This window comes from Strongylocentrotus purpuratus, unplaced genomic scaffold, assembly GCF_000002235.5.
Source record: "Strongylocentrotus purpuratus isolate Spur 01 unplaced genomic scaffold, Spur_5.0 spur5_scaffold_5, whole genome shotgun sequence".
NCBI lineage: Eukaryota > Metazoa > Echinodermata > Echinoidea > Camarodonta > Strongylocentrotidae > Strongylocentrotus > Strongylocentrotus purpuratus.
This window is the reverse complement of record NW_022145611.1, coordinates 12041601-12068724: the sequence shown is the minus strand read 5'-3', so window position 1 is coordinate 12068724 and position 27124 is coordinate 12041601. Positions and strand designations below refer to the sequence as shown.

At 37.5% G+C, this 27124-nt stretch overlaps 1 protein-coding gene and 1 long non-coding RNA gene across 2 annotated transcripts in view; one reads left to right on the top strand and one right to left on the bottom strand.

Annotated features, from left to right (window-relative positions):
• Window positions 1-5486, top strand: part of LOC580854 (CSC1-like protein 2) — a 79028-nt gene extending 73542 nt beyond the window's left edge. The window contains exon 23 of the mRNA XM_030999074.1: window positions 4971-5486. Within this exon, the coding sequence (XP_030854934.1) occupies window positions 4971-5138 (168 nt within the window). The 3' untranslated portion in view covers window positions 5139-5486. The remainder of the gene's footprint in view (window positions 1-4970) is intronic.
• A 13009-nt stretch (window positions 5487-18495) lies between these two features.
• LOC115929790 lies at window positions 18496-24885 on the bottom strand. Its single transcript, XR_004066731.1, has 4 exons — window positions 24726-24885; window positions 21298-21377; window positions 20211-20369; window positions 18496-18641 (listed from the first exon to the last, which is right to left on the bottom strand). It is a non-coding gene; the product is annotated as an uncharacterized LOC115929790 (long non-coding RNA).
• Between the last annotated feature and the right edge of the window lie 2239 nt (window positions 24886-27124).

Sequence of the window (27124 nt, the reverse complement as noted above, 5' to 3'; positions counted from 1 at the left end):
TGAGTTATCTTGGCTTTGTGCTTCATGGAGGATCTGAGAAGATGAAAATATTGATAGAGAGGGAGAGAAAGCTAGAGACAGAGTGGTAGGAAGAGAGGGAGAGACAGCTAGAGACAGAGTGGTAGGAAGAGTGGTAGAAAGAGAGGGAGAGGAAATGAGCTCCCTCCCTCTGGCCTCCCACACAGAGGCATGCACATTTGTTAAGTCTACAAGTTTTTATCATCTTGTCATCTAAAGAGGATCAGAGAGATGAAAATATTGATATAGAATATGTGAGATTGAGACAGGTACTAGAGACAGTGAGAGATGGACATTGCTAGAGATTCTACACTGAAACAAAGAGGGAGTGAGAGCCAGTTGCGAACTTCTTCATATCTCCCCCCTTACATGTATATCTTTCCCTCATTTCTCTCCCTCATTTCTCTCCCTTATTTCTCTCCCTCATTTCTCTCCCTCATTTCTCTCCCTCATTTCTCTCCCTCATTTCTCTCCCTCATTTCTCTCCCTCATTTCTCTCCCTCATTTCTCTCCCTCATTTCTCTCCCTCATTTCTCTCCCACATTTCTCTCCCTCATATCTCTCCCTCATTTCTCTCCCTCATTTCTCTCCCTCATTTCTCTCCCTCATTTCTCTCCCTCATTTCTCTCCCTCATTTCTCTCCCTCATTTCTCTCCCTCATTTCTCTCCCTCATTTCTCTCCCTCATTTCTCTCCCTCATTTCTCTCCCTCATTTCTCTCCCTCATTTCTCTCCCTCATTTCTCTCCCTCATTTCTCTCCCTTATTTCTCTCCCTCATTTCTCTCCCTCATTTCTCTCCCTCATTTCTCTCCCTCATTTCTCTCCCTCATTTCTCTCCCTCATTTCTCTCCCTCATTTCTCTCCCTCATTTCTCTCCCTCATTTCTCTCCCTCATTTCTCTCCCTCATTTCTCTCCCACATTTCTCTCCCTCATTTCTCTCCCTCATTTCTCTCCCTCATTTCTCTCCCACATTTCTCTCCCTCATTTCTCTCCCTCATTTCTCTCCCTCATTTCTCTCCCTCATTTCTCTCCCACATTTCTCTCCCTCATTTCTCTCCCTCATATCTCTCCCTCATTTCTCTCCCTCATTTCTCTCCCTCATTTCTCTCCCTCATTTCTCTCCCTCATTTCTCTCCCTCATTTCTCTCCCTCATTTCTCTCCCTTATTTCTCTCCCTCATTTCTCTCCCTCATTTCTCTCCCTCATTTCTCTCCCTCATTTCTCTCCCTCATATCTCTCCCTCATTTCTCTCCCTCATTTCTCTCCCTCATATCTCTCCCTCATTTCTCTCCCTCATTTCTCTCCCTCATTTCTCTCCCTCATTTCTCTCCCTCATTTCTCTCCCTCATTTCTCTCCCACATTTCTCTCCCTCATTTCTCTCCCTCATTTCTCTCCCTCATTTCTCTCCCTCATTTCTCTCCCTCATTTCTCTCCCTCATTTCTCTCCCTCATTTCTCTCCCTCATTTCTCTCCCTCATTTCTCTCCCTCATTTCTCTCCCTCATTTCTCTCCCTCATTTCTCTCCCTCATTTCTCTCCCTCATTTCTCTCCCTCATTTCTCTCCCTCATTTCTCTCCCTCATTTCTCTCCCTCATTTCTCTCCCACATTTCTCTCCCTCATTTCTCTCCCTCATTTCTCTCCCTCATTTCTCTCCCTCATTTCTCTCCCTCATTTCTCTCCCTCATTTCTCTCCCTCATTTCTCTCCCTCATTTCTCTCCCTCATTTCTCTCCCTCATTTCTCTCCCTCATTTCTCTCCCTCATTTCTCTCCCTCATTTCTCTCCCTCATTTCTCTCCCTCATTTCTCTCCCTCATTTCTCTCCCTCATTTCTCTCCCTCATTTCTCTCCCTCATTTCTCTCCCTCATTTCTCTCCCTCATTTCTCTCCCTCATTTCTCTCCCTCATTTCTCTCCCTCATTTCTCTCCCTCATTTCTCTCCCTCATTTCTCTCCCTCATTTCTCTCCCTCATTTCTCTCCCTCATTTCTCTCCCTCATTTCTCTCCCTCATTTCTCTCCCTCATTTCTCTCCCTCATTTCTCTCCCTCATTTCTCTCCCTCATTTCTCTCCCTCATTTCTCTCCCTCATTTCTCTCCCTCATTTCTCTCCCTCATTTCTCTCCCTCATTTCTCTCCCTCATTTCTCTCCCTCATTTCTCTCCCACATTTCTCTCCCTCATTTCTCTCCCTCATTTCTCTCCCTCATTTCTCTCCCTCATTTCTCTCCCTCATTTCTCTCCCTCATTTCTCTCCCTCATTTCTCTCCCTCATTTCTCTCCCTCATTTCTCTCCCTCATTTCTCTCCCTCATTTCTCTCCCTCATTTCTCTCCCTCATTTCTCTCCCACATTTCTCTCCCTCATTTCTCTCCCTCATTTCTCTCCCTCATTTCTCTCCCTCATTTCTCTCCCTCATTTCTCTCCCTCATTTCTCTCCCTCATTTCTCTCCCACATTTCTCTCCCTCATTTCTCTCCCTCATTGCTCTATTGTCTACTCTATAGAGAATAAGGGGAGATGAAATTATTGATGAAAAGGAAGTGAGGAAAATGGATGAATAGTACAAAAACAATCAAGAGATGTAAATGAAAAATTCTGACCCTTTTAAAACAAATAATTATTGTGTATTTTAGGTGCTTTTCGGATCTAAAATTTGAAAGTGGGCAGAAGAAGATAATTGAATGAGGCTTATTTTCTTCTGATTTATACTTGAAAGAGCACTGGCTAGATGTGTGCCCGCTATCCCTTAAATTGAACAAGGTGATAGGAACTTGCAAAATGTACAATCTGTCACTCTTCAGATTCATTCTACTTCATGTGTTTATTGCTGAAGACATTTATCAATGAATATAAAAGTAGGCAGGAAGGAAAATGTTTCATTTGAATGTGCCTGTGAGCTTGATACAGAGAATCTCATCCAATAGATATAGGTCTGTGACAAAACAAGTGTCAACGGCGTGCAAGGCGTGGGTCGCTAGTGGGAATTTGTATCCCATCATGCATTGTTGATTTAGCTGTCGTCTGTTGAACTCTTTCGACAGTGTTCTGAGAAAGGATGTGCACTTATCCCTCTTCCTTCCTCTCTCTCTTCCTCCCTTTCTCTCAAGCTCACTATTTCTTTCTTCTACCCGTCTTTCTTCTTTCTCCTTGCCCTCTTTTATGTACTTCTCCTTCCCTCTATATTTCTCTCTCTTTCTCTCTCTCTTTTTTTTTCTCTCTCTCTCTCTCTCTCTCTCTCTCTATCTCTCTCTCTGCCCCTCTCTCAGCAATCATTGTCCAACATGTTATTCAGTAAAAACAAATCTCAAATGTATTTACAGATCAGTAACAGCATATGTGGACTGCCAAGTCTAAATTCATTTTCATCATCTGACAAGTTAATGATTGAAATGTAGACATTGTATGTTTTGACATGTGCAAGAGTGCAAACAAAATCATTCAGGCGGGGCACAGGCACCAGTTTAATGGAAAAGATACATGGGGGATGAATTTTAATGATGTACACAGAAGGAGTACATGTAAGCATAAGAAAGTGGAAAGCGAAAGAGGAAGCAGAGGGCAGGAAGTTATTAGTCATTAAGCCTATAAAATATGGATGACTTAATTCAGACATGGCTCTGGCAATAATACTTAAACCCTTTGTGACTTTTGTCTCATTGAAAATATGAAAATTAAAGATTAGATGGGGTGTTTTAAAGAAGGAGATAGAAAGGGAGAAGTGAGAAAAATGGCTGTTTGTGAAATACAAAACATTGCGGCATTCTGCTGTACTTTCTGTATGCACTAATGAAATCATCAGTTCCAATATACCCATTACCTGCCATTACTTGCCATTACTTCTGGCATAACTCTTGGGTAATGGAATGGAACATTATGGTTAAATCATGTGAGAGGAATTGGGAGTTATGCTTTATAAAGCAAGACTTCGTTACCAACAACGGAGGGAAAATGGAGGCCTCTGTGTGCGTGTCTCCATCATATTATGGCTGGCCTTGTTATTCTTTGGTAAATCAGGATGTTCAGTCCTCTGGAACTAATGAACTTAAATGAAATATGAGCCCATGCAAAGTATGAATGGTATATGAGCATGTTAATTAATTTCTCAAATTGGCAATGCATTAAGCACTTCATATGTCACGAAAATAGGGATTCTTATGGATGTTTTTTTTCTTCTGGAAGTTACTTTGCATTCTACAGTCTGCTTGAGACAATTTATTTGCAGATCACATTTAGCAAATGGATTTTGAAGTTGACTGCTTTAAAAAAAAAAAAAAAAATTGGACATAAGATAGCAGTTGAGTATTATTTCTAATTTTTTTTTTACCTTTAGAGACTAATACATAATGCAGAGAAGTGATTCCAGACTTGCAGAACAAAGACAGTAGCTGTCAATTTGTGATGATGATTGGAAGATGATTGAAATGTACCAGGTCCCTGATCTTTGATTATTGTTGTTGCAAGTTTGGTTTAACAGATGTTGATTAATCAGTCAGTGTTTAGCCCTTTAAAGCCTATCTGCAATAGTTTGGTCAGGAGGAATAAGACCTCCCTGGGAGGTCACTGACACGTGGTTATCTCATCAAGTCAGCTCTCAATTAACATAAGAAAAAAGCGATCATGGGTGACCAACGGGTACTGCTTAGGCATTGTTTGTGCAGTCCCGTTTCAAGGGACACGTACAGCTTTCACTTTTTGCCCTATCACATTACATTTGACACCCTCCCTTTGTGTGTCAATTTTTTTGTAAAAGCATGATTTCAGAGGGGATTTACAGATATATTTCATCAATATCTACAATCAATGGTAGATGTGAAATGATTATCTTGATGAGTTTTCATCTTGCAGAAGATAGAGACAAACTATGATCATTTATTTGTATTTTCACTCTCTCTCTCTTCCTCTCTCTCCCTCTCTCTCTCTCTCTCTCTCCATCTCTGCTATTCCATATTCCAGGACTTTGTGCCTGATGTCCTGATGGAAGACGCAGAGGCCGGAGAAGGGTCAGGCACAGCTCCAACAGGGGTCAGAGGTCACCAGGCGTACGGCACCATGGACCACGGCAGCGAGCACATCTCATACCAACCTCAGGTAGACACAGAATCTTCAGAACAAGAGGAATAGGCTTGATTGATGCGACCTGATCCAGCTTCCAACCCTGCAGTACAGACCAACATCCATCACATTATTGGCTTTTGAACCTACATCCCGTGTGCTTCATTTTTATACAGTAAGATATGCCATTAATAGTATTTTCTTTTCTTTCTTAAATTACCTCTATGAACCTAGTGAGACTATCTGAAAGATGAATAGCATTCCAGAGAAAAGAGAATACACATGCTCAAGAATAAATCAGAAAGTCTTGGTATGTATCTCTTAAGGAAGAAGCTTACTGTATTAAAGTAGATATTCATTGATTTTAAAAACTAACTTTATGTTCATTATTGCAAAGTTGAAACTTTGATTCGACAAGGTTATCAAAATTTAATGCTTGGAAACATTCGGAGTAATGATTATTAAAAATTACAAAATGCTTAAATACAGCCCCGGCATAGCACCTGAAGAGCTCTCCGAACGCTGCTGATCTGTGTGAGATCACAGTATGGACATGATTTGCACAAGCAGACGATGTCCCATGACATTTCACACATTTTCAGTGCCTGTGTTTTCATCTTAATTCTCTTGAGTTCTTTCTATTACTTCACTATCGTCAGACTAAATGTATAATCTATTGCCACACTCTAAACCCCACGCATGGTTTTATTTTGATGACAAATGCAATGATACACAAATAAAGGAATCTTTCGCTTGTGAACAAAATAAGACGCCATTGTATATTCAGCTGCACACACCGCGGTATGTTCGGCATTTCAAGAGGGAACAAGTGCCGTCCTTAATATCATTCCGGGGGTTTTTCAATTTGAAAGCCTGGTTTCTTTGATTGTTAATTAACCCCAATCCTGTGTATTTACAAGCAAAAGATTTTAGTTTTCAGAATCGGGTCATATCCCCTTTTGAATGGTTTGACATGCCATTACATTTATATACACTAAACTCATTATAATTTGACAAATAATAGCTTTGCAATTATGTACATTCTTTATGGGATGTCGTCTGCTTGGGCAGTAGTGGTCCATATAGTGACGTCATTAAAACATCGTTATTTTTCTGGCGAATCTCTCGTATATCCCAGCTGCTATGGAGGTGGTTGTATTTGTATTTTTATAAATCACCCGATATGTAGTTGACCTAAAAGTTGTACCATGGCCATCTGTTAGCTTACCAGTTTCTAGTGATACATTAATTGACATATTTGTGATTTTCTTTGAATTTCACCTGTAAACTCATTAATTTGATCTGCTACATTATCTGTGTGTAAATGAAAAACAAGTCAACACAATGGTTTCATAATAATTATCTCCTGTAAAGCCTCCTAACATTTAGAGGATCTCTTTCTTGCAATGCTTGCCAAAGAAAGAACCTAATTAGGAAACATGACTCTATAAACCTCTAAATCAGTATGATTTATTCTGGATTTATTTCATGCCGATTGGAAATTGGGTAGATTAAAGAGATCCGCAAAAGAAAAGGGTGATCAAATATTTTCAGGACATTTGGAATATGTTTATTGATACAAATATACCATTTCAAGGTTAGAAAATGAAGGGACTTTGTTTTGTCTGTACCTGAGATGTTGCCAAGTGACAAGTATTAGGGTTTGCATAGGAATTATGCAAATTATATGCAAATTGTATGCAAATTGCATCAAGCCTTCTTGGTTGTGTATGGGTTAAGGTTGGAAGTAGGCCTACAGTCAAGCTTATTCCATCGAGGAGTATAAAGAAGGAATAGTAATGTACAGATGGCAAGAGTTTCCATGCTTAAAGAGAATAGCTATAGTCAGAATAGATATGTCTATATTTACAAGTATGTAGTAAGGTATGACATTATGTAAGAAGTATAAGAATAAATTCAACAACGGTTATGAATGGATATGGATCTGTATATTGGAAAGGATGTATGTTATGTGGGTGTTGCAATATTTATGTTTATGTGTGTACAAAATATAGAATTATATATTACAATGAGAAGTTGATACGAGTGGGTAGAATATTATTGTTATCATATTTTTCAAGGCAAACATTTCTCTATTTAATATACTGAGAGAAAAGCCTTATATATTTCTGAACTTTGAGACATATCTAAATTCAATTGAAAACTAAAGTATACTTGAACCCTGTCAGAGACACAAGCAAGGAGTTTGGTTGTAAGCATCACAAAACTGTCTCCAATTTCTTTTACTTTCAGAGAGAGTTGCATTTTCTGTACATATCAATAATGTTTAGTGTTTGGAATGTTGTTACCTCTCTTTTCTTTACTTTCATTTATACAGTACAGGTGTCATTAACAGTGCAATTATTATGTTTTTCATTGATACAAGTTTCTTTCTTTGTTAACTCATAATATATTAAACACATTCAGGATCTGTAACATCATTGACATAAAAATAGACTTACAATCAATGTAAAGTCTATTGTATTCTCAGTCTTGCTATGAATTGTAGCTGTCTGTGACATAGAATCAGATATAATTTAATGTGTAGGTCCAATTGATTAAAGGAGATACATTTAATTGTGATATTTTATGTTACAGGTTCCACAAGCGGCATGGATTAGATTAGATGTCTCACAATACATGCAAACTGATTTCAGTCATTTAAATCCATATACCGTATTTGATATCCATCCATTATTATTCAGAATTAATTAATCATGATTTTATTGCATAATACCAAACTTCTGTTAGATTTATGCAGATTTATACCGAATTTGAGGTAGTTTTAAACAAAAGTTTCTACATTTCTATTCTTTGATAGAATATTTGGATGTAGTGGCAAGTACTTACAAGCAATCCCATATAGCAATGTATGTTCATCTGGCATAATTATTCATATGATGTAATTTTCAAGCATTTTTTTCCAACATGTGATTGGATACTAAACACTTTGCGATCCAAGTTCATGGCATAAATATCAGACCTTTTCATGAATATTCAAATTAATTAGCAAACTGTTCATCCCTTTGATAAAGCCGGCGATACCTGAGAAGGCATCAAAAATTCATGTGCAGATAGCAGAAAGGTTTTTGCTGTTTAATAATTGGATATGAAACACAAAGTGCTATGTTCCATAAATTTCACGGTATGAACATCTACTCTTATCGTCTTTGTGGAATTTAATAGCAAAATGCTGATTAATTTTGATGAAGCAGGCAATATCAGAAAGGACATCATAATGTGCAGAAAAGCAGAAAGTTTGTTAAAAGTTCAAGGGCTTGATGGCGTGCATGATGCATGGCTATCTCCATGAGATGGGAATCAATTGTCATCGGTTCATTACACTGCACAGGAGACAGATCAAGCCTTGGAATGAATTAATATCATGTCTGGTCTTTGTGAATATTGCAACAGTTGAATCCAGGGATAAAGAGCTTTAGATGTAATCCTGTTTTGTAGTAAGTGGGGATTAACTCCGGGAGTGAGTAGTCTGACTCTGAGCAACATAGTGCATCTAATATCAATAAGAATGTGTAGAGATGTTACTTGAAAACATGTACCCCTTTGCTTTATTGATCATATCATTTTTAAGTCACCCCCCCCCCCCTCCTCCTGAATATTCTGAAGGTAAGGATAGTGGAAAGAGAGGATGGACCTCAAAGAATTAGGAGGGGTACAATTCAATAAGTAATACCAGAATGCTCCAAAGCAATGGCCTGGTGGAATTAACAGAAGAAAGAGAGAATAGCAACTTTCAAAAAGATATTATGGGTGATCAGAGATCAGAGAGAATGGAAGTATTGTATTGGACTGGATCTGCGGCTGTCGAAAATAAGCTTTGTTTTACAATGGGTAAAATTTATCATTGATATTGTGAATATATCTCTCTGAAAAGATTGGAGAGTGGCTTTATTATCAATCAATATTAAGGGTACTACCATCATTAAAGGAGAGATAAGAAGGGTACCTCCTACACCGGAAGAGGGGTGAAGCTTCATAGGTCATATTAAGCATATTTCCTTCTTCTAAAATAAAGAGGGTAATATCCCACCCCACCCCCCCCCCCCCCCCCCCCCCCACCCCCTCCTGTTTCTTTCTATGACCTGAATATTCTCAAAGACAGAGCACCAGATGTTACAGGGAAAAAAAACCGGCAAACATGTCATGATACCCAAGGATGTCATTTAATGTTGATAATTTTTCCCCTCTTCTGTTGAAACTAGGTCAGATGGTATCATGTACTCCACGCTCTGATTACACATAGAACTTGATAGAAGGGATATGTGGGTCATTCAATTTGGTTTCCGCTAGCTGCTCAACACCAAGCTGTATATCGAGCACAATAGAGAAATTGTATCTCGTCCAATTGATTTTAATATGAATCCTCATGCATGATAATAGCATCCATCGAGGCAGTGGAAGTTTGCGTTATTACATTCACCATTCCATGCAAAGATCTTTATGATTTGTTTTCTGCCTGTAGGGATATTTGACCTACATGTACTTAAATAGGTATTGTCTGCAATCGTGTGGGTTTCAGGTGAGAATCTGAGCTGCAAATATGATCTGTCATATTTACCTCTGAACGAAGAAAGAGTAGCATATATGTATTAAAGAGAATGATATCTATAACCTTATCATTACCAGAGGATAGTATACTATGCACAATATCAGTTACTATTTGGGCCTGAAGATATCAAAAGAATATGTGGTGTACCGCAAACCTCGCTTAAATGTATAATACTTAATATGTATTGTCTAATTTGAATCAATTGAATGACCCACATATCCCTTCTATGTTGAATCAAAGCGTTAAAGGTTAAGGGGCATTTATACAGTAGTTTATGGCAAAATGTAAAGTGATAAGGAAATGAATTGAGATCCTCTTCATTTGTGAATGTATCATTGAATTTAAAGCCAGAAGGATGTTACTTAATACTTTATTCATAAGCCTTCTGGCTCTCAGCAGATCTCAAAATGGCGTTTCCTATCAATCATCTGTGAAAACTTGACCCAGAAAACAAACTTTAAGAAAACAAAAGAATATCTAACTTTCGGAAAGGGATCTACATGTATTGTTTATCATTTTTTCACCTGACACTTTTGTTATATGGCTTCCTACAGGATAAACAGTGTGGCAGCTTTATATTATGAAGATCCTCATATCAGGCAGCTAATGTCAAAGACCAACATGACCAACAAAACTACACATAGAATGGAAGAAAATCTGATTAATAACAAAAGTTAGTGGAGAGGGTGGGTGAAGGAAGATGTTTTTCTTCGGTAAAATATGGTTGTAGTTACTCATTGGGTTGACAGGTATGTGTACTTACAATGTAGTGCTTGTGTCAATCTAAGATTATGAAAAACTTGTCAAATAACTTTTTTATAACCTTTCTAAAAGCATTTATGAGCCAGAAAATGTGTCACCTATCATAATTGAGATGAGATTATGAAGTGGTGACGGATCTTGTGTTGACATACCGGAAGATCAAACATTCATTGTGAAAAATGAGAGATGCTGGCCTGGGAGTTAATTCCGATCTGTGTCACTGATGAAATAAGATATTCTTCTTATGACTTGCCTTCATCTAAAACTGTAAGTGGCTGAATCTATAAATATCACTAAGATGTTAACAAAGAACCACTTTATTTCTCATGGATGAGATACAAATGGGTGAGATGTAATTACTATGTGAATTGGGGCTCATGGAAAGTGATCCTATGTTTGCTCCAGATACATTATAGTTATAGTTGGGTTTAGCAGGATGAGGGATAGTTAAGGGTGTTGGCTGCAGGTGAAGTTGGGAATTTAACAAGTGTTAGTAAGTGATCATTAGAGAAAATAGCTTCAGCTGTGCAACAGTTCATGTGGTATTGCTGGTGAAACATCAAACATGACATTTTAGAGATAGAAATCAACTTCTGGCCTGCTGAGAGCCAGAAAGGCATACACTCTACACAAGTTGATATCCTTCTGGTTCCTAGCACGGATGAAATAAAGGAAGATGATGGATTTGACCTCCTGTTCATTTCATATGAATAAATCACATTCAGAATTTTGTCTGAAAGTGCGACACCCGCTTTTCTTATCCCAAAAAAATTCCTTGTCATAATCGGTCGACCTGATTTATGCTGGTGCTGTATTAATGGAACTGGGGAGCTTTGATGAGAGAAGCATTCATCATCTGCTTTTGTTTTGCTTCAGAGGTTCTATGAAAGTACCGGTAGTCATATTTCTCATTCATTGGTGTAATACCTGTAGGTTGTAAATGTTAATGACTGTGTGCTACTCTCTCTCATATCGACAAGATAATGAATTAAATGCACAGTGTGAGCTGGCAGATCACTTGGCCAGTTATGTACATGCATGTACATACAGCTGTTTTTTCAGCATCATACTTTGTTTGCATGAATCAATTAAAACAAAATTGATAGATGAAAATTGTTTGTGTAATGTTGATATATCTTACTAAATTGGAGAAGCCACTCAAATTGAAAACCATCAAGTCTTTTTCTCTCAGAAATTACCCAAGTATGTGAATGTTTGCTGGTACATGAGACTTGGACAGATCAAGTATTATTTAAAAAGGTGGGGCAAACACGTTTAAAACCAGAAAAAATTGAAAAAATGCATAGAATAGATAGCAAATACCCGTTTATGGGGGGGGGGGGGGTTGTTTCCTTACCTCCCCCTCCACCCCCCCCCCCCCAATCTACCTTTTCATCAAGTTAAATGCTTGCTCATCTAAAACACTATCATTTCACATCAAAACTGTATTCGCCATTAACATTCTAATTTTGTAGTGTCCAACGTAAAGGACATTTAATTACTTATTACCGTCCTTGGGGAGTTATTTTGCAACCTTTTGATGATAATGCATGTATATATAATAATAATAATGGTGGCCTCTTATATAGTGCACATGTCTGTCACATTGTGACGCTCCTGGCATTGCCCCGATTATGGACTATTGTTTACATATACAATTATTTCAACCAAATAATTATTTTTGGCTTGAAGACCTGGTGACTTTCTTTTTACAAGAATATTCTACAGTGATTTCTTTCTTATTTGTAAGATGAAATTGTTTGATATGTCTAAGAAATTATCTGTCTATTTGTTGGTGAAATTGTGTTGACAGTACTATGCATTGTATACATCTTTAAAACAAAAAAAGTATGAAAGTTAAATGTATATATGACATGTAACTTCATCAGTATATTATTATATATTAAGCTGGTGTAACATATTCTGAACATAAAATAACTGTATTCATCTGTATTACTAGTAGAAGAGTTGTGATCAGTAGTCGCAAACTTAGATTCATGTACTTATAAATATGTTTTGGAATATTATATTTCGGTTAAAGATATAGTTATTATGTGTATCTTGTCAGTATGACTGTCAGCAGTACTTACTTTATAGTTTCTATTTGTGTCTATGTTTTTTATGTTATTTTATGAATCTTGGAATATGAAGAAATTATTCCATTTCTATGTGTAATGTGCAATTTGATATTCAGTATTTTATACCTTTATTATTTCATTGGTACCTGAACAGAAGTTTTACTAACAAGTTGGTATTTTAAAAGGTAGCTTTAATAGGAAAAAAATACCTCACATACAAGCAATGCTCTTTTCCAACAGACCACATTTGGCCAATATATATTTTTAGGGTGTTAATTAAGCACTCTGAGATAATTGGGTGTCGATTATTATTGGACATGTTGATGAGGTCACCTTTCACCACTGAAAGTGCTACACTGTAATCAGCAGAAGTGCTGATTTTAACACCTGATTGCTGTACCCTAGGTACTAGAGGTCACTAAAGCCATGTTCTCACTTAACGCGATAAACTTCCATGGCATAGGAAAATCTCTTTTACGGGTATATAAATGACAAATGGGCTTTAAAAATGTTGCAATCAGCCGCAAAACTTTCAAGCATAACTGCATACATGAATGTATATGCCCTAAGAATATGCTATATCACATTTAAAATGTCACTGTGCTCAAATTATTTTGTTTTTTAGGGGGGCAGTTTATAAAGTGTTTCATGTGTGAATGAGCCCCAAGGATGAACATCATAAATGTTAGATTTCATATCTGATTCCGTTCTTTATGTCATCTTACAATTAAGTGTGTAATATTGAACAGCAGTGGTGTTGACTATAACACCTGATTTTATGTTGTGTTAGGTCACCTTGTACCGAGGAAAGTGTTAATACTATCACCAGCAGTGTTTGAGTCAACATTTGATTTTTGTGCCGTGAAAGTGCTGAAATGATTATCTGAGGTTTGTATTGTAGGGTTATTAATAGTCGACTTTAATGTTATGATAGATTTGTGTGCCATGATATTTATGCAAATGAATATTTAATTTGATGTTGTCCAGGCATCAGAATTATTCTCAAATAAATACAAGATATCATGCTGTAACAGCAAGAAACATTTGTTTGGTTTTATTATATAGATATGTTACCATCTTCTGTCCATGGACATCATTTTCTTGTAATGTTTTGTCCCTTCGGTATGAATGTGTGTGCAGGTGTGTGTCTTTTATTTTACATGCTTTATGTGCTGTTTACAACTTTTTAACTTTTGTCTTCTTTCATCATATTTATATCGTGTCTTTTTACAATGTTTGAAAATATTGTCTGATTTTCCCATGTAATTCAGTCTGTTTTTCTGCTTTGTGTTATCAGATCTCCACGTTATCAGATCTCCTCTATGAAAAGACAAAGAAAGAAAGAAAGAAAGAGAGGAGAGAGAGAGAGAGAGGAGGGGGGGGGTGGGGCATGAAGGAGAGAGACAATTCAACTAAATAATTAGGTAACAGAGGAAGTAAGAGAAGGTAGGTTGAGAAGGGGTAAAAACCAATATATACAAGCAGAGATTAAAGGTTCAATGAATAGCAAATTGTTGTGTTTGAAAACAGTTCCCATTCCTTAGCCAAAAGAAAAAGGAATAGAAGAAGATTTTGATGAAGAAAGAGAAGAGAATGTATATGGGTTGGAGTGGTAATAAGGTAAATTTCTTGATTTTCATTCTAAAAACCGGACAGATACCTTTTGCTTTAAATGTAAACAAAATAAGACACACACGCCAACTTCGGAGAGGAGATTTCTGAAAGCAGGTGAGAGCCGTCTAATCTCTGTTAAAAGCAGTTGTCATGGCCCATGCAGACTGCATATCCAACAGAGATCAAGAAAGGATTTGGCTTGTCACAAGAAAGGAAATGAAATGCAAGTCGGTCACTCAAGTTACTTACCTACCTTTTTTTTTTTATAATGTATAGCATTTTCAGTGCAGTGCATGCGCGAGGTCTATCGAGTCCTGCTTGTTTCCAATACCAGCACAGAAAAATGATTGCATTAGACATGAATGCTTTGCAAAGGAGTGCGTGGAAGGATTGAATCGTTGATATGATTTAACCTACATCTAAAAGAACGCTGGCTGAATCAAGACGCAATTTGACAAGGGATTGGGTTGGAGGATTTGGTTATGTGGAAGGAAACCGTGTATTTTGATCAAAATTCCCAGGTACATCTTTGAAGAAGTGCTTTTTCTAAAAAATTCAACCAGGACGCCTCATTCTTTATTTTGATTTACTTTAGACCCATCTGCATGCTACATTTTCATCCTTTTAACCAGGTTTGAGCCAAAGATGCAAGTTTCATAATCGTTCCAAATTCAAGAACTTTCGTCAACAATGTAGATATGCACGTGGTGGGAGTGCTCGTCACGTGCATTGAGATAAATGATGCAGGGAGATATATCACATTGATTGATCTATATTCGTCTTTTTCAAGGTATCTCTCCTCAATTTGAGTTGGGGTGCTCGTGACTTCTGGGTGACATTAACTGTTCTTGACAGAGATTATCTATCAATTTAAACGTAATTCGTATTCTCTATAATTAAGAAAGGAAAAAAAATGTCTCCTACTTTCTTTTCATTCCCTCCAAAACTCCTCTCCCCTCATTCAATTTCCATTTTCCTCTTCTAATGCCTAAACCTGAACGTCAGTCTCCTCTTGTTTTCCTCATCCCCTCTAAACATTCTCTCCTCTTATCCAGTCTTTACACTCCCTTCTCTCCTCCCTTATCTCCTCCTCCTCTTCTCTCCTCCTCCCATTTTTCCCTTTAACCCTTCTTTTCTCCCTCCTCCTCCTCCTCCCCTCCTGCTTTTCCAGGCTAATCTAATTATGAAGTCTTGAATGAGGATGAGAAATCAGCTCTCCATACCTGTCGTCTTCATAGGCTTGAATGATATTGCTTGACGAGAACCAGTTTCAAGATCATCTAGATAATGGGCATAGATGCGTTCTCAGTCATACCAGCGCGTTAGTATATTATGACGTTTCATAGGATGGGAAAGATTTTTTTACAGTATACCTGCAATATCAGATTGAAAATGTTTACAAAATGATTCGTTTAGAATACAATCCAAAATGGATAAGCAAACTGGAATGATCCAAAAGAGATGAGCCGAAAGGAATGTTCCAAAATATATGAAAAGGGATGAGACGAGAGATGAGCCAAAGGAGATGAGGGGCGGACCCAGCCGGCGGCAGGGGAAGGGGCCCAATTCGTCGGCGTTTACATGAACCGTCGAATCCGTCCACTGAATTCAAAATCTTACTTTCGAGAAAAACGCGTTTGAAAGTTCGACATTTTCCAACATCGCTATAGCGCAATGTACGATAATTGATTTTGATAATTTTTAGTCAGCGTGAAAGCCTGAAACCAGCTTACAATCACCATATAAAAAACAAATCATAATTTTGAACAATCGTCGAGTAATGATAAAATAAAAATGATGATGTAATTTCGCACTACGCTTTTCCACAGAAAGTGGCAAACGGAGCGCATTCGACGGTTCATAAAAACAGAAAGTGAATACGCGCAGCACAAAAGCGCTGAATGCGCATGGATTCGTCGGTTCATGCAACCGTTCTTGCTCGCTTAATACACGCGCCCAATGCGGGTCATCGAACTTTTAATGTTGAACTGTTCGAGCTTACCTATCGAATAATCTGGGTTAGGCCTACTACTTTCATTTTTCTTAATGAGACTTTTAATTGATAAATGAATAATTCAGGAAATATCAGGACTTCATAAACATTCCTAAATATTAATCTCCCTTCAAATTTTGTTCCTTATAATATTGTTTCTGTTTCAATTTGTCTAATTAGCCATCCTACCCCCCTCCATCACATCTTGTTTCTCCAATCGTTTTCTATATAATTCATCTTTATATGGAGTTGAATTCAACCACTCATTGAATCATTGCATACTGCTTGGCCTCTCGATCATACCACTTAATTATTTTCTTTATCCTCTTTCTATTTTTCTTTCTCTTTCACTTTTCTGAATCAATTTCAGTCTCCATATATTTTCGCTCACACACCCTCGTAATTTGGGTATTTTCATGATCACATAATTTCATTTCCAACCATCTCTCTTCGAAGACCTTGATTTATATGAACGAAAATGTAACCATAAGCTAAACACATTATTGATATCATGCTTGACATTTAGCATCTACTTCTAGTATAGGAAATAATCCTGAACTGAAGTTTGTAACCCCTTTTCCTTAAGTATGACAGGCAGATTACTACAATTATGTTGGAACATTGTATACGTTATCAAATAATAACTAAACACGACAAAATTATATTTTCACATCCAAAATTTATTTGACATCAATCTTAAACACACTTGACAATTATTTAATAATCAATTATCACAAATTAGAACTCTTTGAGTAATGACAACTGTGGCATTGATACCACTGACGATTGTAGTGTGACCTAATCTAAAACACATCATAATCCTATATATTTAGGTGAAATAACAGGACAATTTTCGAGTGTTACACATATTTGATGAATAAAAAAAATTCAATTCAAATCATGTGCCATTCAGTGTACTTATTTTCTTGGGCTATATCATGAATTCAGCACAAGCTACATAATATTATCATGAGTTCCGAAACGATTTGAGTAAAGGTCAAATAAAGATCTGCATTAAAGTGAACTGGTAACAATGTTCATGATTTCACAATCAGCTGCTGGCCTGGGGAGTGTTTCACAAAGATCCTAAGTAGAACTTAACTCTAAGTTGGACTTAAAAATTATGGACAGCCATTGGAGTCTTTAAATGAAATATATTCAAAAGCAGAAATTCAAGTATTTTAGACTTTTTATTAATTCCACATCCAGAACATGAAATCTCCTTGATGATAGAAAATATGAATGATTTCAATAAACAATGAACGCCTTTCAAAATAACTTTTACAAAATATTTTCAAAGATGCTAATGGCTTTCCATATTTTTTAAGTCCAACTTAGAGATAATTTGAACTTAGGATCTTTGTGAAACACCCCCCAGGTATACTATACCTCATATTGTCATATTGGTAATGCACAAGAACAGTGGTTTTCACAAAACCATGTAACACTATATTCTCACATATATTTTCAGTGAAGATATGTTTTTGAAATTATTTGTATTTACAGTGGGTTATTCCTTCATCAAAAGTTTTAGACACAGTGTCACAATTTCAAAAAACTCTCTAATACAATGCTGCCAGTTCACTAATTGTTATTAAATGCCCCTTGTCAATGTACTAAATTTGTAATGCGCTTATGGTAACTTTGCCTTGAACTTGTACTGATCTTCAATACCTAATATAAATAACCACTTAAAGAGGTAATGTTCGACACAATAAGGGCTCAACATGATGTATGATCATGAACCCAACACTATACATATGCACATTAAGCCGGCACCCATTGACACCAAAACAAATTGAACATGCTTTCCCAACTGTCAGCTATTGTAGCTTTAACCAGATGTGATAGCTTGAAATATTCTATTTTACAAAAGTGGGCAATTGGCAAAAGATAATCAAAATAACTTTGATATGAATCATAATTACAACATGCAAGCATGCTCCATCAGTGTAACCATAGAATCATGAAAGGTTTTACATTCATTTGCATCATTTATTGACAATTAAATTAGGCTGAATCTTTTATATTTCTCATTCATCACCTTGCTTTTTTATAATTATGAAATTCTTAACCTTGAAATCTTGATGTTCTTACAGGTGTAATAATAATAATATTCTGCTTTTACATAGCGCATGATACATCAATACAACGATGTGTCTAAGCGCTTTACAGATATATATATATCATTACCCAGTCATCAGATTTAGGCTTGCCCGCACACAAGCATGTTCTTCACTCCCTGGGGAGCATTCCGCCCAGTCCCCATTTTACAAACGCACACTTGCTCATCCAACTACATTAACTTTTGTATCCTACCGGGTACCCATTTAACACCTGGGTGGAGAGTGACAAATGTAGATTAACTTCTTGCCAAATGACATTAGTGCTGCGGCGGGACTCGAACCCTGTACCTTGTGATCTGCAGTCGGATGACTTATTCACTAGACCACAACACCTCTATGATGAAAGTAAAGTTGAGTTATCACATTCCTGGAATCTGGTGGTACATGTACAAGAGATTGCAGCACAAAGCAAGTTCAGGACATCTCCACCTGAAAATAAAATAAAAAGATATAGGCATAAATAAAATAGAAAAACAAGTCAAACTGCATGTGATGTCTTGCCTGCACCTCGCAATTTGCCTATTAAGTATGAACACTACCAATTGATATCTCATGAGAAATTTGGTAGCATTCGGCCAAATTGACTAAAAACAGGTTAAATGACCAACCACTGGATGGCAACACTATTCATTCACTAAAACATAATTGATTTTTGATCTTGGTGATGAAATTCTTCCTCATAATTGTTGGGTGCAGGTTTAATGAAATTTGGACATATACTTTTGAAATAAGAATTCAACAAAAGGTTATTTTTGAAGCAAAATATAACACAAGTGACCATAATTCACCTTTGACCACGACCTAGGATATGAAAATTCTTCCACATAATCTACATGTATGATCCTTAATAATGATCCGTGCAAGTTTCATCAAATTGCTTACTTAAAAGTTTCTGAAGTAATATTAAACATAACTTACTTTTGACCTTGACTCTGTTCATAAAATTTCTTCCACATAATAAAGTGATGCTTGATAATAGGCCATTTTCGTAATGTAACCAAATTTAATGCATAAGTCATTGTGAAGTGCCTCAATACATGTTACTTCATTCAACTGCATACATTAGTTGTTGCCAGGTTGGACAAACATTATGGCTTGACCTACCTAGCAACACTAAATATATGCAGTTTGCCTTCTGACTATTGAAATACTATTATTCTTATAAGGTGAATGAAATAACTTGTACTGAGGCACTTCACAAAGACTTATGCATTAAATTTGGTTACATTACGAAAATGGCCTATTGCTATGTGTAATTTTCATCAAATTTGGACATAACCTTTTGAAATGAGAGTGATTTTAAATTGTTGATGCCACGGTAGGAAAAAGCGGTACCTATGTCTCACTCTAGCTATGCAGACAAGACAAAAAAATCTTCAGAGAATCATGACAATTAAATAATGACTCTGTAAATCACTCTGCTATCAAGTACGTTTAAAAAAAAAAACACTTGACAGATGACTTGTACATGTACAGTACCTTCTTATAAAAAGAAAGAAGGCATTAATCACAATGATAAAAAGGAAAAAAAACAAAAAACAAGAATGGAAACCCTCTTTCTAGAAAAGGAAATGGGAATAAGATAGAAGAGAACATGCTCAGATCTGTACAATGATCAGATGAATTGCAACAACCTTCAGAGAGGGAGAAGGTGTTCCCACGAGCTAGACACCCACGATCCATATGGCCCACACGATCAACAATCTATGATGTAAACGGCACACAACACATACAGCTCACTAGCTAGACACTAGGTGAAATAGACCTACAAGCTTGACACTGCGTAATACAGATATTGAGTCTAGCTCATGGTCCTTTTTAACTTATGGTCTAGCTTGGGGGCCTTTTTTACGTGTAGGATACCAAGTGTCTAGCTTGTGGGCTATAGCTGTACCTGTTAGGGATTATTCAATTTTGTGAAAAGAAGATGAATAGAATAATCTCGAATGTCACACTCAGGCCAAAAACTGAAGTTATTTTATAAATGCTGTCACTCACCAACTGTGAAATCTTTAGATTATATAGCCCTTGCTGCTGGAGAAGTAGTAGTCACTTTGGGTTTTCAGTATTCAATAGATTGCTTCCTCACATTTTGCAGTCAATCTACCATAATCCCAACTGCAGAATGCCTTTCACTGCATAGTGCAACCATGTATTCTGGGATGAATTTAGAAAACATAAAATATATGAATTAATACAATTGACTTCTACAGCAAATCAATTTATGTGACGAATCGTGCAACACATGGCATCTGATATACTGTACAGGTACCAGTATGTTAAACTCGATTGAGATTCATTATCAAATAAGATAATATTCAAGACAATAAGGTGTACAAATGAACCTTATACTAGCATTTGTCACTTAAAAAAGAAAATAATCACACTGTTATCATGTCATCATGTCATGTCGATTAACATATTCTCACTGCACATTCTACCACACTGTAATTTTCAAGATATTGACACAGTGGGGAGGGGGGGGGGGGTGGGAGGGGGAGCTGTCCTATATTTGAATGTTAAAAACAGCACATGTGCCAGAACCTATCTAGTCAATTCCAAATTGTATGGCGGTATGTGACAATAATGTGCAGTCATACATGTACTTACCCCGGCCCCCCCACTCAGAGGTCGGAATGACCGCATGCGTGTTGCCAAAATGTCCGGTAAAGGGGTACTTTTCGTGCGACAAAGTCCGGCCCGAGAATTGTAAAAAAAGGGGTGTATTTGACTTTTCAACCGGAGATTTCTTTAAAAAGGGGGTGTTTTTCTTTTTTTCTCTCATCTCTTTGAACTCCTGAGAAATTATTCCGAATTTAGGGGGGTACATTGAGCATTTTTCCTGATTTAGGGGGGTCTCCAAGGCAGGAAAAGCCCGCGAAAAGCCCGCGAAAGGGGGGTTCGGAAATATTGGCAGTGCTCAGATAGGGCGTGCTTTCAAAAAGAGGGTACGAGCATATGCGTACCCTAAATAACACTGAGTGGGGGGGCCGGGGTACTTACCTTATCACAATTATTCTTTTGTTGAACAAACAAGACATAAAGAGAACATAAAGAAGAAAAAAGGTCAAACTGAATTACTTACCAGATCACACAGCACTCTTCACGAGAATACAGCCAAAGGTCATGCCAGGATTTCTGCGAGAAACTTCCAACTATCTATTGCTGGAAAACAAATGAAAAGTTTCAATTTTTATTATTATTTGCGAAGTTGACCTGGCCGGGTCTTGTCATAGATTACAGTTTGAATTCATAAACATACCGTTTCACTGGTTCTGAGATAAAAATTGGATAACTCGTATAAAGGAATTCCATAAATTTCGCCTTTGGAAATACGTAATTAAAATTTTAAAAACTTTACATAAAAAAGAAATATGTATTTTTTCTTCTGTCTGATTTTTTTATTTCAATTAGATCTAAATCAAGAAAAATGAGGGAGAAAGTTTTTTTACCAGAACTTCTGGAAGTGGTACAAAATCGGTAGCAATCGATCAATCTACCCCTGTTGTGCGAGCCGTAAAAGTACCGTCTACATGGGAAATGTTGGCAAAATTCTGTTTTATTAAAGAATGACCCATACCAGATGGTTATTTCTGTCTAACCCAAACCATGCTACCCAATCCTGAACTAAACTGAAGTAGTCTTACATTCTTAATAATCACCAACCTAGACCGAAAAATCAGTTCAACGTCGCTATTCACAAGGTCTGCTATTCATAAGGTCCGCTGTTCATAAGGACCACTGTTCATAAGGACCACTATTCATAAGGTCCGCTATTCATAAGGTCCGCTATTCATAAGGTCCGCTATTCATAAGGTCCGCTATTCATAAGGTCCGCTATTCATAAGGTCCGCTTTTCATAAGGACCGCTATTCATAAGGCTGCTTTTCATAATTTGAGAAAAGGGTTCCTATTCATAATACTAGAAAAGCCTGAGGGCCGCTATTCATAATACAAGAAGACAGTCGCTTTTCATAATAGGAGAAGAGGGTCCCTATTCATACAAAAATAAAAGTCAAATAAGCAATAAACAAAATGATAATAAGAAAGCAAAATGGATAGGGGACACCCCACGGCTTAGGGGTGGGTGCAGGGGGGGGGGGGATGCCACATGGCCCGAATATTTGTAGAAAACATTCATTGAAAACATACTTTTAAAGAATATTAGAAAAAGGCATGCCCCAATAAGATATGTGACCCATCATCCCGGGCCCTAGCCCCCTTCCCCCACCCCCCCATCAGTCCGACCAAGCTGCGTGATTCGACCCATCCCACCCTGAAGTATTTCCTTGGTACAAGTGCATATTATCGACAATTCTCGTCCAAGTAGTTCATAGATGGCGTAGCCGGTGTGTGTTTCATGGGGGGGGGGGGGATGGGGGTGTAGCACCGTTGCCATCAAGGGGTTGATCTAACATGTCCCTAATTCTCAGCAAAGGAAGGAAGCGACAGAGAGGGGGTTATAGGGACTTAAGTTATAAACTATATTCAAGCTTTTCGTAAATATACAATACAAGTAAGGATTTTCAAGATTTTAAGCCAAATAAGATTCAATTTTGTGACCATAAGGCATTATGGGAACGGTGGCGTCCCCTGTATCATGTCTTTTCTTTTCATCTTTGATAATTATATAGAGACATCCCCATAATCTAGCTAATATATTTCCCCCGCTCCAGTGGGGACAAGAGAAAGGAAAATATAACACACCCATAATCCTATCATAATTTGCCCCCTTTATGGGAAATCTTGCTCCCCCTCCCCCCCCCCCCTCAACTTAGAGTCAAACTTATGAACATTTATTTTGGTGACAATTAAGACGATACATTTTACAAGGAAACCACCTCAGCCCCCCCCCCCCCCAAAAAAAATATATATATATATATATACATGTATATATAATTATATATATATAAATGTCCAATACCTGACTGTCCGAGTCGTCATCATATAGGCGTAGGCGGCATGGGGGTGGATGGTGGGGCTGGATATTTCATAATTCAAATTCAAATTTTATTGATTTAAAAAGAATCTTCAATTTGTGAATGTATGGAGAGAAAAGGTGAGTAGATCTATACAAATCACAGAACCAATTAAGGCTGTTGTAGTGTATGTCAGTATCATCAGGACAGAGCCATAACCAACCAGGCCCCTATTAGTTATTAGTGTCCCCGCACAGAAATTGTGTACTCAAGTAATAAACATCGACATGTAGTACCCATACTCATCTTTCTATTACAATATTATCAAAACAAAACAAAAGGCAAGGGATTGAAACAATGAATGGTACCACAATTATTTGCATACTAAGTTAACTAGTTAACACAAACAGTAGAGATCTAAATCTAGACAAAATCTAGTCACTAATTTCAAAGTTAAACTCATAGTCTTAGAGCACCCTGACACTTGCACGACATTGGTTTGTGCATGGTTTGCCCATCGTTTCATGCCATGTTTCTGCCATAACGGGAAGAGTTTGCGGAACATGCTGGAGGATGAGGCCCATGCGGGACAAAGCTTGAAATTTGTGGCAGAATTTTCAAAATGTTTAAAATTTTGGCACAACAAATTTGGTGGACGACTTTCGTGAACACTTCAGGAACTATGAGTATCCTATACGTATTCTACCTGTGTCCATACTGACTGGTGCGTGCCAATGCCCGAGTGGCACGCATGTTTTCGACTAATTCACGATGGATTTACGAATAAATTGCTCATAATTTGTGCATCGGCTGCGGATACTTCCCGCAGTTTTCACATTACTTGCGCATTGTTTACCCATGTGCATTCAACGGCACAGAAAACTAAGGAAAACAGGAAAGAAAAAGTGACGGCAAAGAGGGTCTTAATTATAACACTGCGTGAATATTAATGGCGTGAACAATATTTAAGTATGGCGTATATGGGGGAACAAAATTTGTGGAAGTGTCAAGGTGGCTAAACTCTAGTACTTAACTTAGTCTAAACTCTAGTTTAAAATAAAATGAATAGTAGTGAGTGACAACCTGCAACCATGAGCAACACCATGCATGCACCACTTACTTAACTTAGTCTAAACTCTAGTTTAAAATAAAATGAGTGAGTGACAACCTGCAACCATGAGCAACACCATGCATGCACCACACTACATTTACATGTAGTCTACAGTACAGTCCAGACTTAACCGCCGTCGACACTTAATAATTTCAACAGTAATACTCAAAAGTCTACCCATATTTTAAAAAAACAAGGGAAATGATAACACATTAGAGTTTAATTTAAGATTCATAGTACGAACAATCGTCCGTCTTGACCTCGACCTATAGTATATTGTCCATTGAAATTGATTTTATCGAAATCTCTAGATTTACTAACATCTAAATCAACAGGTGGGACAATCCGAGTTTTGAGTTCGAAATATCTGCTTAAATGTGTTATAAATTGGTATAATTTAAGCAGCGACTTCAGATTTTCATTAAATTCATGCATCTTATCTCATAAAAGTACAACTAGGTACACGAAACACAGTTTACTTACCAATTTTTACATCCCGTTCAGACGATGCTACAGATTCGACGGTTCATCGTCTGCTAGAATTTAAGGAGGGTTGGTTTCATGAACCGACGAATCCGCATTCGACGGTTCATGCAATCGCTCCGCGCAACGTTTCGTTTTTAGTAAAAATATAAACATATTTTTGTCAAAAATTATCTCAAATCAGCATCTGAAAATTTGTCAGTAGAAAGATATCATAACAGTCAACGCAATTATGGAAAAAAAAATATTTTGAAAAATTTGCCCAAAATCGACGGATTCGACGGTTCATGTAAACGCCGACGAATTCGTGAGATTTTTTGTTGAAAATCGGGCCGGCCGATAATTCGCTCAGTGGGGGGGGGGGGGGGGGGGGGGGGGGGGGGCCTCGAAAATTTGAAAAATTACATCCTTCCCCCCCCCCTGAGCGCCAGGGGAGGGGGCCCATCTCCAAAAAAGGGTAAAATTAACGTGTTTTTACCTGTTTTTTTCCCAGGGAGGCCCCCCCCCTGGATCCGCCACTGCACCTCCATTCCACCATTGCATGAGGATCTATAATATATTTGCAGGAATCAAGAATTATGATGGTATCCTCTGTATAAAAATAAAAATAAACCTCACCCAATAATGTATAAAAACATGACGAAAAGAAGTTTCCTTGATTTGGATAGAGTGCCCTTTTTATAGACGGGTCTTTCGAATACCATTCACTTTTTTTCACATAAGCTCCAGTCTTATGACAGCTCTTGACACAATTATTGCCCAAGCTTTACCCGATATCAGAACGAAGTCCATTTATTACATGTATTTTATTCAAACTATCAACAGAATCAGATTGAATGATCATGCTAACACTTCGGTTGCTTCCTTCGCATCCATGAACAGTCGGTCGTTTGCCACAACTGCTATTTTGCAATGAATGCTATTCATCGCTTTCTAACCTAACTGTTTTTTTAATCGAACAGTGGGTGTAGTAACAAATGATCTTTATACATCATTGAAGTCGTAATAAAACAGGCGTTCTCGTCAAAAGATTGTTCTGATAGCAATTACACACAAACCAACACGATCAACACCTTATGATACCGATGCTTATTGCCTATGATCGTTGATTGCTTAGCACCAATGGAACAACGCGATATAATAATTTGCCATTTATTGTTCATTCCTTGGTGGATCCAGGGGTCACTTGGTCCGGACACCTCTTTAATTGCATGTCAGAGATTTCTGGGAATCACACCCTCCTCTTTTTTGTTGTTGCAATGCTTGAAAACTTGTTGTTGTTGTGTGTTTGTTTTTTTTGCTTGTCACCTTTAATTGGACACCCCTGTTTGTAAGAAAATGAGTGAGCCACCCCTATCGGTCTGAATCCATTGTTTAATATCGAGCCTGGATATTTAAGTGAAGGAATATGGCTCGGCTTTAATGAGTTTACGAATTAGAACATTGCTAGCAGACAGCAGTCAACCATCGTCACAATCATTATCATAATTACTACCAATAGTATTATTTAGGAACCAGAAAGTATAGTACAGTACGTGAATTCCATGTTTGGAGGGAAGAGGGGTTACTTTGGTTGTAATTCTGGTATTCATCCTATATGGAGAAAAAAACAAACTATTATGTTCTTGTCAAGTGAGTAATATATATCACAAAAGTAGATTATGAGAGATTATCATATTCAGAGAACCGTATGACAATCTTGTATGATGTATCGGCAGAATCTACTTAGAGTAAAGTTTAATAAAGCCTGCACCTGCTACGCTGGAAGGTATATACAATCGATCTTAGGATATGCAGGTGATTTTAATACACTGCATTAATAGCAGTCAGGGGAGAGACTTTCTCGAATGTGGCTATGATTGGACTGGGTTATTCTTATTTCTGGTATCAAAGGTCACTATGAACATGACAGACAATGAAAGCGGACAAAATATACAGTTCCTCAGGTAGACAAAGGAACATCCCTTCACTGCTATTATGTAAAAATGTGTAGAACAGGTGAGTATGCATGTGACACCTGTTCTACACATTTTTACATACTAGCAGTGAAGGGATGTCTCTTTGTCTACCTGAGGAACTGTATATTTTGTCCGCTTTCATTGTCTGTCATGTTCATAGTGGGTATTGCTCTCAGCTCCTTTTATCATACCATTCTTTCTCTATCTCTATTTCTCTCCCTGTTTCTCTCTATTTCTCTCCGCACTATTTAATTTGTCCGCACACACATACGCGCACACACACACTCACCCCCAAGGCTCATACATACAGATTTTGCCTTTCTCTCTGTCTGTCTATTACGCGTTCCTACTCATAAATTTATCTCTATTCACGCCCATAACCTCCTTTTCTTTCTCCGTCTACCCCCCCCCCCCCCACACACACACTTTATGTCTGTCTCT